The 15,254-nt window shown below is 36.8% G+C and overlaps 2 protein-coding genes across 4 annotated transcripts in view; both read right to left on the reverse strand.

Annotated features, from left to right (window-relative positions):
• The window catches only part of LOC310724504 (sarcoplasmic/endoplasmic reticulum calcium ATPase 2), a 29,886-nt gene extending 19,132 nt beyond the window's left edge, over nucleotides 1-10,754 (reverse strand). For 2 of the 3 annotated variants that reach the window (XR_014533079.1, XM_083538608.1), the window contains exons 1-9: nucleotides 10,377-10,754; nucleotides 7,382-7,501; nucleotides 7,175-7,192; nucleotides 6,166-6,248; nucleotides 5,819-5,923; nucleotides 4,956-5,094; nucleotides 1,813-1,979; nucleotides 522-677; nucleotides 101-242 (exon numbers count right to left, since the gene is read on the reverse strand). Coding sequence is in view for 2 of the 3 variants with exons in the window: in XM_083538608.1 (XP_083394734.1) it covers nucleotides 101-242; nucleotides 522-677; nucleotides 1,813-1,979; nucleotides 4,956-5,094; nucleotides 5,819-5,923; nucleotides 6,166-6,248; nucleotides 7,175-7,192; nucleotides 7,382-7,499 (928 nt within the window). In the remaining variant the exon portion in view is untranslated. The remainder of the gene's footprint in view (nucleotides 1-100; nucleotides 243-521; nucleotides 678-1,812; nucleotides 1,980-4,955; nucleotides 5,095-5,818; nucleotides 5,924-6,165; nucleotides 6,249-7,174; nucleotides 7,193-7,381; nucleotides 7,502-10,376) is intronic. The other variant, XM_083538609.1, reaches the window with a different exon arrangement.
• A 1,219-nt stretch (nucleotides 10,755-11,973) lies between these two features.
• Nucleotides 11,974-14,352, reverse strand: pold4 (DNA polymerase delta 4, accessory subunit). The gene is made up of 5 exons (XM_083538889.1): nucleotides 14,206-14,352; nucleotides 13,553-13,657; nucleotides 13,345-13,428; nucleotides 12,412-12,523; nucleotides 11,974-12,194 (listed from the first exon to the last, which is right to left on the reverse strand). Exons 2-5 carry the CDS (start codon nucleotides 13,653-13,655, stop codon nucleotides 12,170-12,172), a joined length of 324 nt encoding a protein of 107 aa, XP_083395015.1. The 5' UTR covers nucleotides 13,656-13,657; nucleotides 14,206-14,352; the 3' UTR covers nucleotides 11,974-12,169.
• Between the last annotated feature and the right edge of the window lie 902 nt (nucleotides 14,353-15,254).

Consider the following 15,254-nt stretch of genomic DNA (forward strand, 5'->3'; position numbering starts at 1 on the left):
ATTAGATGAACACAGAAGCTTGTATGTAGTTTAAGTCTGGGTCTAATTCTGTTGCATGAAAGAGGTCAAAAGAGATGTATGATGTATAACCCAGCTGTACCCTCTGGGATGGCAGCTACGGCCAAAGCCACGGCAATCTTGAAATAATACACAGCTCCTCTCAGCCAACTGCCACCATGTACAGGATCACTGAAGTGTCCAATGTTAATGCCCCATACTGCTACACAGATCACTGTGATCACCTATATTCAGGTAAAAAAAAAAAAAAAAAAGTCTTCATTATATAAAAATAAACATGAAATTAAACATAAGAACATAAAAAATTGACAGGAATTGACAGAAAAATAATCAATATCAATATATCAGGAAGAAATCTGAAGACACAAATATACTGTTTGGAAACATATTTATGAACAAATCAATGTCAAAATGCAATCAATCCTAATAAATATGTGAGAAGTACATAAGAAGGCAAAAGGAAAAAGAAGCGACAGTGGAAAAAAAAAAACGGAGCACACTACCTTTGAGAGTTGTTCCCCGAACTGGTCTAGTTTTTGCTGTAAAGGAGTCCGTTCTGGGTCTGTGGCTGCCATCTCGTCCCTGATTTTACCGATTTCTGTCTGCACGCCAGTGGCTACTACAACACCTATTGCCCTCCCTGCGGCAATGTTTGTGCCCTATGCAGCAACAAATGTGCGCGCACACACACACACACACACACACACACACACACACACACACACACACACACACACACACACAGACCTGTGATCAAAATGTTTGCAACATGCAAGGTGACTGGCTTTATAATACATCATAATCTTAGATCTTACAATTACTTTACTTATACAAATGAGCAGTTGAGGGTTAGGGGCCTTTGCAACACAGGCAACCTGATGGTGGTGGGATTTAAACATACTCACAACCTTCCAGTCAGAAGTTCAACATCTTAACCATTGACCTACCACATTTCAATGTAAATTCTTTCTGTGTGTTGACTGTATGCCACTGGCCATTTTCTAATGGGGATTTACAACAAATCCTGACTGTTATCCCTCATGTTTAATTTAATTATTGTTAATATATTTTCCTAATAAACATCATGGCTGCATTACAGCACCAACCAACATATGACAAAAATGCTCCTAGTAAACAGAACATTTAATTTTACAAATGTGAAAAAAAGGTATATAGACGAGCAATGCAATAAAAAAAAAAACAAGTACTTTTCTTTGCATGTCATTATTGTGAATCATGGATTAATTAAGGTACTGAAATATTCAAAATGATATGAATATTACAAATCGGTAAACTGCACCTTTAATACTTCTTCTAGGTCTGAATGTGGCCTGACTACCATCCTGACTGCACAGCCTTTTATGACATGCAGGAGCCATTAGAGCTTCTCAGCTGGAGAGAAGTAATGGAAGCTTTGGAGTATGTTTGTGTGTGGTCTTTGAGGCTGATGCACCCTGGTCATTATCTATATGAAATCTAAAAGTGCTTGTGAAATTATTTCTCCAAACAAGTGAGAGCAAACAGCATGTCTGATGTTTCATTAAGCACACACGTACAGCCCAACACACACACACACACACACACACACACACACACACACACACACACACACACACACACACACACACACAAACACACACACACACACACACACACACACACACACACACACACACCTGTCATGTGCACACTAACAAAACATCTCAGGTACATTGTAGAACTTTTGTGCACACACTCAAACCCTGATTATAGTATTCAGAAAGATAATTCTTACATTTGAATGTATATACTTACAGAAAAGAGCATGTTTTTTTTGTCTTGGTTTACAGCACGTGGATCAGGGACAGGATCTGTGTGTTTGAGCACTGAGACAGACTCCCCTGTCAAAATGGACTGGTCCACTCTCAGAGTGGTGGAACGAATGGAGGTCAGTCTGATGTCCGCTGGAACCTTATCACCCACTGCACAAAAAACAAAAAAAACAAAGGGATTAAAAAGTGGTTTAGTTAAATGTTTTATTGTCTCAATTTGATTGCATAGCCACTTGCCATAGCAAATGGACTTAAACCTAATGAATTGAGTTTGTAATCAGATACCAGCTGTCAAAATATCTGAAATGCTCCTGCACCATTACACTATAATCTAAACAGTAAAGAAAGGTTACACCAGAGAAGAGGCTTGGCATTAAAATACCACAAGCAACTTTTACCTCAGGGTGACATAACAGAGACTGACGTGGATTTGATGGACCGGATGTGAGACTGAAGTGACAACTAATTTCACAAAAAACTACAAATTGCCAGTAATATTGGTTTGTCCATAAAGAGTTTCCTCATTTTTATGATGGCTAACAAAAAATATAAACTGAAATCAAACGGAAAAGCATGCCCAAGCAATCCCGGGGAAGCATGATGTCTTTAAAATGACAAAAAAATGTAAAAAACTGAAAGGTTTTACTTTTCCAAGAATTATAATTCTAATAGGGCCTGACAGCATGGCCATGAGCATAAATATACCCCTGTTAAGAGACAGACATAATAACATTTGTAAGATTTAATCTTTAAGACATAATCTTTACTGGGAAGCTATGCACATTTCCATTTCCAGTAGCTGCACACAGCCTTCAGGGGTGGCAGTAATTTGTAATTATTAGCCTATGCAAATATTCTGTGGTATGTAAACACTGCAGGATAACACAACTGAGTGATATGGCACACACAGATGCCTGATGATGATGCTAAATAACTGCCCTGAAGCATGTTAGGGCAGGTCCAAAAAGATCTAAGGTCAATTAGTTACTTTCTCTAAAACATGGGAACATTAAACTCTGGCCTTTATTTGATTGCAAGGCAATGAATGGATCACGTGTGCAATATACTTAATCTGTTTAATCCAGCAACATTGTTCAAGAGTCTGACTACAGTAAAAGATTTTACCAGACAAACCTGATCCAAAACACACCACATACATTTTTCTCATGCTTTTTCGCCTTTTTTTTTTTTTTTTTTTTTTGTGGAGCCATTCAAATGCCACTACCCAATAAAAGCACCGAATTCACTCAGCACTCAGAACCCATGACGGTTATATTAGGGCACATAAAGAAGGATGTCAAGCTTATTTTTATTCATGACCTCTGGGATTCCTAGAATAGAGCTTAAATAGTATGGCAATAATTACAAGCCTGGGCCTTAACCCTTTTCTGTCCTCAAAAAAAAAAAAAAAGCTAATATATCCCATGATATATAATATTACAAAATTAACACAGTTATTCTGGATTAGTCAACCAATCTAAAAAACTATAGGAATGCTTCACCACTCGCTTAAACAAAATCTTTTTCCAGTGGTGTATTAATGGCTTTCCGTAGGTAGACACTTGTGATTATAGTGATCCTAAGCAGACAATGCTGATACGACTCTCAACCCAAACAAAGGGCCAGCTCACGTCACGACAGCGATGTTCTCCAGCTGCAGCTGACAGATTCACTGTGAGAGACCTTCAGTTTGCTTTTATAGGCTGTTTTGGGTCAGGAAATATGATGAAACACCAGTGTTATGAGAAAAAATTATATCGTGATTTACATTTCTGACAGTTTGACACTGTCCAGGTTTAGGTTTTATATAAAAAAAATTGTCTATGAACAGATTGGACTAACATAAATGAAATACTACTGTTATATCACAGCTGCATTAACTCACTGCTGAATTATGTCATTGCAGCTTATTTTATATTTACTATTTTTGAGCAAAAAGAATTATGCATTGTGATGTGTCTTAAACTATTCCTCTCTTTGCACCTATCTTAGTTTTAAACACGTGCTTAAACAGTACTGATCCCCTTACTCTTGATATTTTGTGATGCCTGTTCTTGTAAGAGACGCCCTCTTACATGTCATTCGCTAATTACCCGTTTTGTATTTTTGCCTGAAGATTTGTATGCTCGTGATTCAATAAAACGTCATTAACCAGTTGTGGTAGAGTACCAGTTCTTAAATCCACTTTTGCTATCGTGCATACCCTGCATTATGTAACAGTTCTGGAGAGAATATGAGCACTGGCTCTCTTCCTATAATATCTACTACTGTTGTAGATACTCATAAAAGATCTTAAACTTTAACTTAAACCCTTAAACCCTTTTTTTAACTTAAGCATCCTTCTTCCTTATACCAGGCTCAAAATTCAGAGATAAAAACAATGATTATGTGTAATCCGTATTTCATAAAATAATCTGTTGCTTATTTTTAATTCTCAAATTCACTGTACATCTTTTGCACTTTTTATTATTTCACTGAAGAATCCCCAAACACATACAGCGTGATGTTTAACAATAATTTTAAACCCAACTATTTAAATTTGTTAAATATACAGATTTATGGACATCATTTATGAATGTAAGATCTAGGGGTGACCCCAAATAGCCGAAGATTTGATCTTTTAATAGGAGGAGCCTGAGTCAACTTCGAATCTCACAGGCGAATCTTCAAAAGAAGTGTTCTAAAACGAGGATCATGCCATTTTGGTTATAAGGGGTTGCTTAATGTCTGACTTCCTATAGAACTACCGGTTTTCTCTCAATAAGTTAATATGCAGCCTATTATAATAATGCTGTAAATAAAATGTGAAAAGAAAGAAGCTTTTAACAAATATCAAACAAGAAATAAGAAATAATGTGCGTGAATACATCCAACCAAAACTGTGACAGAGAGAAGTTTCACTTTTATATGATCCGTGACCGACCAGGAACATCATTGGGGGCAGTGATTTAAATATTTAACACTTTGTGGGATATTCTGTAAAGGTATTTTCTTTTCTAATTAAATTGTCAATTAACTATTTCTTGTTTTTTAGTGCATGTTGCACTATGGTTCGATGTTGACCGAACCAGCTCTCAAACACACTGTAGTACAGCAGAGGATAATGTGTGCAGATTTTCCACTTACCTGCCACTTCTACAATGTCACCAGGCACAATATCTCTTGCTCGGACTCTCTGTACACTCTTTTTGTCCTGTCTGTACACCTTCCCCATTTCCGGCTCATATTCTTTCAGTGCTTCGATGGCATTTTCCGCATTGCGTTCCTAAATATGAATAAAGATTTATTATATATGCATGAACATGTATATGTAGATTCACCATTCACTTTATTATGAACACCTGTATGTTTGCACATTGATACAATAATCCGCTCAGTCATGTGACAGTAATGCAGTGCATAAAACCATGCAGATACAGGTCAAGGTCAAGTCACATCAAACATCAGCAACCTTGATTTCTACACAAAAGTGTCTCTTTGGTTTTTGACAATATGGTGCATAAAACATCCAATAAACAGAAACGTTTGCTGATAAGTGAGGTAAAAGGAGCATGGTTAGACTGACTTATTTTGATTTTCTGCTCAATGTGTGAGTGTGATGTTTCGTGCAATGTTTTTCAGCTCGCCACTGTTGTAAAAAGTGATTATTTGAGTAACTATAGTCTTCCTGTCAGCTAGAACCAGTTTGGCAAACAGTCTCCACTGGCTTCCATTATTAACAAGGTATTGCTTCCTACAGTTGTGCTAATCACTGGATTTTATATCTTTTTTAAGGGGCATTTTCTATAATGAGATGACTGTGCATCGAAATCCTAAATGTTTAGAAGCTTCTTATATATTCAAACCAGCCCTTCTGCATCCAACATCACTAAGGTAACAATCTTCCCCATTCTGATGTTTGTTTAAACAATTATTTAATTACTAATCTATTAGAAGTGATGTTTGAGCCAAATATTCATATTTTGGCAAGTAAATTGTCACACACTTACCTGCCACACGCCCACAATGGCATTGGCGATAAGGATAAGGAGGATTACAAAAGGCTCTACGAAAGCAGTGATGGTGCCTTCCCCTTCTTCAAACCAGGCCAGGGTCTGACAAAGACATGAAATTTAATCATATAAAGTCCCTCTCCAAAACATTATGAATAAGTAAATAAAGAAAGAGCACCAGCGTATAATGGTCATGACATTCTGTAGCAATTAGACGATAATGTTCACGATCTGAGAGATTCTTAACAACGCTACTTATTAGATTACTAAATGCACATTTCTTAGGGGGGGGACAGTAATTAAGAATCACAGTTATGATGTGTCTTGCTCCCATTACTGCTTACAAAGGAAATGCAGGCCGCGAGCAGCAGAATGCGCACAAGCAAATCCTCAAACTGCTCCAGCACCAACTCCCACAGAGACTTCCCTGTAAACAAAGACAGAGGAAGGCACAGGTTGAGTTTGAAACATCAACAAAGACTTCTATTCTTACTTATACAACCAAAGTAACCAGATCTACTAACACTCTATTTCAACATAGTCACTATGTTTTAACTTTATTCTGATTGCAGATGAAAAATTAAAAAATTATGTGTTCTGGCATAGTTACACAGGGTTTGACAATCAGTAATAGCATGATGAGAGAGTTATCTTGGCATTTACATTTTCAAAATATAGAACATAAAAAAATAACTCGGTTCTCTATAACAAGAACAGTTTAAACTTTAACAGCCGTATTGCCCAAGTACTTTAAACACAGTGCTATGTATATATATATATATATATATATATATATATATATATATATATATATATATATATATATATATATATATATATATATATATATATTTCCCGTGGGCTCACCACCTGCAGGAGGGACCGTAAGGGACCGGTGCTGAGAGGATTGGGCAGCAGTCAAAGGCGGGGGCCTTGACAGCCCAATCCCTGGACACGGAGAAGTGTCTGGGGAATCTGCTTAGACTGCTGCCCCCGCGACCCGAATTACGGATAAGCGGGAGAAGATGAAATGAAATGAAATATATATATATATATATACTGGAACTAAAGGCCCAAACTGGTTCCCCCATGGTAATGCTGCTGTGCACAGAGTGAGGTCTATAAAGAAATGCCAAGGTTTGCCAAAGTTGGAGCGAAAAACTCAAGTGGCCTGCACAAAGCCCTGGCTTCTCCACAGGCATTCTTGCCTTACATCAGTACCTGACTTTAATAATGCAATTGTGGATGAATTGGTGAATACTGACATACTTTTTCAATCAAATCAAAGACTGAATATAGCCCTTAAAATGCTCATCATTAATTAGCCCCAGACCCAAAGTTTGTGTTTCTTACCTTCTTCAGCTGGTAATTCTGCATTCCGAATGGTGAGGATTCAGTAAAAAGAAAAAAAGAGAAGAGTTTAGAATAAATTTCTGGGCCTCAAATTGCAACTCATTATACTCCACATTGTGAAAACTTCAAAGACCAAACTGAGTTAGACAAAAATGTGTTTTAATTATCTGTAAGAATGTTCTTGTTGTATGTGTAATGGTGGCAAACCGTTTGGACCCCATCGTTCACGATTCTTCCTCAGCTGCTCACTGCTCAAACCTGTGGACTCATTTACTCCAAAGTACCCCAACACCTCCTCGACCGTCTTAGTATGGGCATTGTCCATCCCTGTGGACAAAAAGTCAGTCGTCACTGCACATGTGCTATGTTATTCTTCTATGTCATTTACATCATGCATTGACTTCAGGCTGCATGGATCCCCTAAAGTATGTCTTACACTGATGAATTATCTATTACAGTGGTAGTTACATTGCTTTCACATGCTGTTAGATAAGTTCTTGTATCCTGACCATATGTTTTTTCCATGTCATTAAATTAATATGATGTAATCATGTAAAAAACATGACTAAGATATAAAAATATGTAGCCCCATGCAGATATTGTTTACATAGGTTGGAGTGAAAGAATGTGAATATTCATCAAAATAAATGGAAAGTCCATGTATATATTTTGAATTTTAATCACTTAAAAGTTTTCAGTTTCTAAATTTATTGTTCACCACTAATGCTAGCTAATCTAGCCTAATCCATTTTGTATCTTGCTAACATTTTCACATTTTGTATATATTGTAGTCAACAGTTACAGATGTAAGTGTCTATTGTTTAGACAATTAACCCAAAGGCTGTATTTAAACAAACAAAAAATCCCTAAGCCTACCTGACAACTGAATCTGTACCTGTCACCACCACGTTGCAACAGTAAATATGTTAAATTTTTATCTGCAAAACATCTGTAGCATCTGTAGCATGAATATTAGCATTTGCTGGGCTTCACTCATGCTAAGTCCATCAAGTGATGCGCTCAGGAGAAGGACCATCAGCACAGCAATGAGAAAGGCATTGTGGTGTGTGTCTGTGTTTAATGGTGTGTTGAGTGTAACAGGTGCAGCAACCTTATTGAGTTTTACAAGTAATGTTGACACTAGCCTCAATGATCTTGCGTTGTTACTGAACCTTTAAGGTGAACAGATATGATCTATATGTTTTTACTCAACTGGTCAGGTTTTGTAATGGCTTTGAAGCTTATCCCAGCAACACACCATAAGAACTCCTGTTGGCTAGAAACATTTGATTTGCACACCCTATTGCTAAGCATGTACAGCAGCCAAATGGCATCTGGACAGTGATAAACATTTTGATTGATAAACTGGGTTGATGGAGGCCAACAGTGTATAGGAACAGATAAGCCACCACCAGCAAATGATTCCCTATGACATGCACATATAAGGTGCTGACTGTATATACTCTTTCATTGAGTGTATATGCTAATTCGTTTTGCTCTCATTTATTTTCTATTCTCAGCTATTTTACAAAATCAACTAATAAAAGATATACAATCTCCAGGTGGAGATCCTGTGCTGAAGTTTTCATCCTGTGGGAAATGCTCTGGGAGCTGCAGCTCTTATAGGAGTGTGCATAAGGTAAAGGTGTGTTCAAACATGCAACATTTTTATTAGCTTAAGTCCAGTCTCAGACCCTGTACTGTGAAGTTGCCAGTATGCATTTCTACTTTTACCAGTGGATGGTGCAACTGTGTTGTAGCATTCCACAAATCATTGTGGCATTCCACAAATCAGAAGACATATAACATGTTCTCTATTGTCTTCACTCAAATTAGTAGTCATTCTCCATTTGCATAAAAACTAACTTTTCTGAACATGCTCACTTCTAGTCACCAACAGAAGTTTGCATGTTTCAATCAGGTCACCAAAAGTAGCCAGTATAATAAGGTGCACAGACCAAATAACCAGGCTCAACAATTTGAAAGAGCAGAAGCTCTATTCCAAAATGTTTTTCAAGTTCTTCGAACTGTCACAGAAACAAAAAACCAGCAACCCTGAAAAGAAATATTTTTTTACTGCCCACATGATTTTATTTCTTTCCATCACAACCCACAGCTCATGACCATAGTTGATGACATGGATGTAGATGGTCCAGAAATGGATTACTACCGTTTCACATTCACAGCCCAGTACAGCACCTGCATGTACAGTATTAACACCTCATGCACAGTATTCCAGGCTCCCAAATTCACATTACACGTTATCTGTGTAACGCTGCTTTAAGACAATGTCCATGTTAAAAGCACTATACAAATAAAAATGAATTGAATTGACTTGAACACTAACCCTGACTTTAAGTAAAATAGACTTCCTAAGGTTAAATGAAAGCGTGATTACATATTTTGACATGTTTTTAATATAAGGGTGGTGCAAAATGGTGCAGGAGTTCAGCTACCCCCCTGAGAAGTTCCTCAAGTTCTCCCCATGCTTCCTCTGGGTTTTCTGGTGTCCTCAGCAACACCAAAATAGGCCAATTAATAAACAGGCAAATCTGTACTCATGTTTGAAAAAGACTGTGAACCTATCAATAGGTGTATGTTGCCCTGTGATGGACTGACATCCCATCCATATCTGCTGTATTCCCACCTCACTCCTGGTGTTCCAACCGCATAATTGACAAGAGGTTAATGAAGATGAATGCATTTATTAGGCAGATATAACCTCATTATAAGTGCTGTAAGAGCACAGAGGTAAAAAACAGTAGTGTATCCTGCACTCTGGTCTTCTCTAGTGCACCTGTTACATCTATCTATCTATCTATCTATCTATCTATCTATCTATCTATCTATCTATCTATCTATCTATCTCACTTTTTTATTATTCTATTCTATTTAGATCTATTTACAAAAGCAATAAATAGAATCCCAGCAAAAGGATGCACCAATACAGAGAAATAACTAAACCTTGCATCAGTTTGTCGCATTAGTCTAAAAAATGTAAATATTATTATTGACCTAATCCACAGCAGCCATGATTTATTTATCTTGCAAATTGCAAAACAGTGACCTTTATTAAACTGCACTGCTATGCAAAGCTTTATACAGTAAAAAATAAATTCAGGGAGGATGCTTTCTCTGTGCTGTATGTGATTTATAACAGCAAAGCCATCTGAACTGTGTAGAGACAGTATACTGTATATACTCACCACTTATTATTGCAAACCGATGAGCACCGTTACACGAGTAATATCACCTATATTTCCGCAAAGAAATCGACTGTATGATTATCCAGCTGGTTTGTTCCTGATACAGCAGCAGTCCAGAAGATTCGTTTCAGCTCTTATTTTCCAGATTATTCTGCATGATCAAATTAAGGAATCCACCGGCGAATTTAAATCTCCGACATCTTCTTTTTTTCCCAGGTAAGATCTGATCACTGCGACGTTTCTTACGATAAAGTCAAACTCTACAATTCTCCGGCTTTTGTCCGATCGGTCTAAATGAGCATCGCTTTTATTTAGAGCCAGGCCACAGAATGACATTTTCAGCATCGCCTTCTGTCGCAGGATCTATTGTCCAATCAGCGAGCAGCAAATCAGCTCGTGAACCTCGAGCGGACCAATCGCGTTAATCTATTCAACACTAATCCCGCCTCCCAATTTTTTTATTTATTTTTTGTGTGCTTGTAGGGCAGGGACGCAGTTTTTACTCAAACTGATTACGTTTAACAGGTGAAATGCACCAATGGTACATTTGTTACATTCATTTTCATGAAAACGTGCATATAAAACAAAATATGGAACAACCATGATCAAGGAGGCCGAGTAACGCTCAAGACAATGCTTCACTGTAAGGATGATGAAGTCTTGACTGTCCTAAAAATTTTCATATAAAGTCAGTTTGTCATACAGTTTGTCCATGATTGTATTTAGTGTTATGAATCACACAGTCCAGTGTCATATTAGACAAAAAATATCCAGCACTGTCTACATGGTCTACATGTAAGAGTAGGTAGGACGTGGTGCCTCAAGGCCAATCTGACCCAGTTAAGCACCCATAATTATCTGTCCTTATAGATGCTAATTACTCCCTTAATCTTGTGAGAATTCATTCTTGTAAAGATATAAGCCTGCATTTATCAGACCATGCAGACACCCCCCTTACGACCTTACTGTTAAGAGATGAGAGCATATATATCTGTCCTCCTGAATCACCCCATAGCCCACACTGACTGGTCTGGCTAAAGATGGCTGGAGAACATTGTTGGATATATTGCACACTTTCAAGGAAAATGGTTCAAGGAACTGCCACGAAGCACCTGCTATGATTTCCTACAAAATAATTGTTATTATGGTATGTTACCCTTTCATCAAAGCTCTAGTTTAAAGAATAGGTTTAAATGTTAATATTATTTCACTCTCTTTAAGAGATACTGCTTACACAGGGACTTTCCAAGAAAGATTTTCAACAGAATCTGAGACTAGCAATAAAACAATATAAATATTTGGTATATAAAAAATTTGATTGATTATATGTTCAAGATACATAGGGTTATTTATATAAAATTGTCTGGTTGGGAATGTGCATATACAAATGAATTTATTTGCTGTGTGTAAACACACATTTTTTAGACCTACATGCTACATGGCAATAATGAGCATGATTCAGTGACATGACTATGCAAATATGAACCAAAACAGCTGATTTCAGAGATGTGGAATTTATGATGTGATATTAATGCAAACTGTCCCACATGCCTTGCAATTTTAATGAAGGATGAAAAAATTGAAGCCAAGCAGTGCTTGATAAAACTTTATAAAAAAAAAAATGTAGTGTAAAAATTAGACAACACACAAAAACCCAATCAAATAAACCAAAACCAAAAACAACAACACAGAAACATTCAAACACGAACAATCACAATAACCATGATCGTCATTCCTCAACTGGTTTCTCATTCTATCATTTTGTCTCATTTTCTTCACCCATGTTTCTTCACAAGGGGTAGTCACGCCAGAGACTGCAAAACAAATAACGTGCATAAGGTTTCATGTTTAAACCTGGACTTATTAATGTGTATTATGTATGTATGTGTGTATATATATGTGTGTGTGTGTGTGTGTGTGTGTGTGTGTGTGTGTGTGTGTGTGTGTGTGTGTGTGTGTGTGTGGGTATATATATATATATATATATATATATAGTGTTGACATTGTGATATTAGTGATTGTTCATAGTACCTGTGTGTGTATTCTGGGTCTGTGCTCTGCCTCAGCAGTATGTCTTTAATCTTCTGTGGGGGGTTCAGGCCATGTAGAGCTGCCCTCTCCCATCTTTGCAAGCGAGTGATCCCTAAACACAAGTGTACATGAAAGAAAAGACACGTGTCGGTATGAATGATGACGTACAAAATTTTATCCTAAAATTCTTTTCAGTAAAGAAAGTATATCTAAATAGTATTCTTAAATAGTTGAATAATTTATTCAAAACGTAAGCGATATCATGTTTACTAAATATCAGCATAGCTGTGATGTAATTAACATTTCAGAAAATGAAAGGGTCAAATATTTTGTTTATTTTTGCCCTGAGAACAAAATTAGTTCCCAAAGAAGACACAGATTGATACAGCAGTATGTACTGCCATGCAAATACAAAGACTGGAAGCCCTACTCAGTGCATCAGTGTTATGATCTGCCCTATAAATTTAAAATGTATGTAAAACACAGACAAGTGAAAGATACAAACATAAGGTACAGACTGTAGTTATAGACCCCATCTGACTGTTGTAGAACAATCCTTTTGATCAATAAATTAATAATAAAATAGGGATTTAAGGGATAAGCCCATACACAGGGATGATTATAAGCAGGGTGACATGATCACAGGTTTCTTTTTACATATTCAGTGCAACCTGTTTACTGACTGTGCAATTTTCAACATTGTCAGTTTTTAGATTGGTTTGAAGTCATCAGAAAAAGTACGGACATTTGCTTTTGCACATGCTATGGTTCAAAGCTCACCTCACCTGAAAACAAACCCCTGACCAAATTCAGCAGGATGCTGGATCAGATTAGTTGGGTTTTAAACCCATCATTTACATTTAACCTACTGAAATATTAATGTTAAGCCCTTAAGGCTGAAAATAACTGTGCATACAAAATGCCTTTTATTACCTGTACATGGGCCGAACTGCCAGGTCAAGTCAAACTTCCTTAGCTGCTGCAGATCAACCTCTCTCTCACTCAGTTGAGGAGGTTCTGCATGGAAGAGGGTATGACATAGTAATAACATAACTACTAATCTGATATTACAATGAAGTTGGTTGATTTGGACAATTCTAAATGGAGAATCACGTCTGTAAACACATACACATTGTCATACCTGCAGCTGGGGGTGATGGAGGTTTCTTCTCACGTCTGTTACTTCTCTTCACTTCCTTCACTACCTTGTATGTATCAGTGATCAGGCCATTTTTGGCTGTCATGTCTCTATAGAGAATGATTATGTGATTACATTAATCATGAATGTAATATGCAGATATTACAGTGTCATGTTTTCTCTGCGCAATAACACATACAGCACATACAGTAAACACTGCACCTTATACAATGTAGTGTCTTTCAATGGTTTTCTATGTACTGATATAAGGCCGGCGTATAGGAAACAGGACTGGCGGCCAGCTTTTGTTTGCTGATCTTGGCTTTTATTTTTATTATATTTTTTAGATTAACAGTATCACCTTTATTGCCAAATAAAGGCTGCATGTACAAGGATTGTATAATGATGTGCTGGTTCTATGACCATAAAAGCTATAAAAACAAAATCAAATTAAATAACAAAAGTAATAAATAAAGATAAAGACATTGACTATACAATTTGTGCAGAGTATGGACAAGTGAGGCAGTGCAAATGATAGAGGTGCAGGGCTGCAATATAATAGTCCTTGTTGGTTAATGTGACGCATATGATATATGATTTAACAATTTTACATATACCTGCACACACGCAGTGATGAAAACGTCTATATGACCTACCTTCAGATTGATCTCAAACAAGAAGTGTAACTGGCTTTACGATAACAGAGGAGATCGACAATTTAAAAGGTTTCGTGGCCTGTTCGTTCACAAAAGAGAAACCAGGAGTTCTGCGTGCACTAAATACGTCATGACGTTTCATTTCCATATGCGATGACGCACACGGTTACGCACGCTGCTTATTTTTTTTCAACGTTTGGAGTCGACTCTGATTATTACTCGAACATCTGAATCGATTCCACGTTCCCCAACTTTTGTCCATAGCAGCAATAAATACAATAATACATGTAAGTGAAATTTCACACACACACACACACACACACACACACACACACACACACACACACACACACACACACACACACACACACACACACACATATACATATACATATACATATACATATAACAGAGCCTTTTTTCTCACTGATCTGTGTTAGAAATGCTATTTCTCCAATGTTTTTATTGGCAAAATCACAGAGTTCGGCTGTAATTTCCAAAATTGGACAATGAAATGAGTTGAAAGCTCTGCCCTCACCTAATATATTTTATATACCATTTCACCTGTTAAGCTGCTTTTGGCAGACAAATGTAATTCAGGTTGCATGTGGATATATATATATATATATATATATATATATATATATATATATATATATATATATATATATATATATATATATATATATATCACAAATATATACACAAATTATATTTTCATTTACATTTATGGAATTTGCCCCAAATTACAGAGCGACTTACTACTCAGTTGAGGGTTATGCTCCTATGACCTTCCGGTCCAGACCCCAATGCATTAAACACTAAACTACCACCTCCTCTAGTGGTAGCTTAATATTTATACTGTACTTCTGCACATTTTTACTTCTGTCGCCTATATATTTATTTGTTGTACCTATATTTACATGTTAAACTGTCAGTTTGCACAATGCTACTATTTGCACTTTAGGTATATGCTTAACTGCATTTCGTTGCTGTGTACCTGTGCAATTCAATGACAGATAGATAGATCTATCTATCTAATTAATCTA

This window comes from Silurus aristotelis, assembly GCF_946808225.1.
Source record: "Silurus aristotelis genome assembly, chromosome: 4".
NCBI classification, from domain to species: Eukaryota; Metazoa; Chordata; class Actinopteri; order Siluriformes; family Siluridae; genus Silurus; species Silurus aristotelis.

Coding starts and splice junctions, on each gene's coding strand:
- pold4 (XM_083538889.1), bottom strand. CDS start 13,655: ATGACAGCCAAAAATGGCCTGATCACTGATACATACAAGGTAGTGAAG. Junction 13,429..13,552: donor TCCATCACCCCCAGCTGCAG/GTATGACAATGT, acceptor TCTTCCATGCAG/AACCTCCTCAACTGAGTGAG. Junction 12,195..12,411: donor GACCCAGAATACACACACAG/GTACTATGAACA, acceptor TTTGTTTTGCAG/TCTCTGGCGTGACTACCCCT.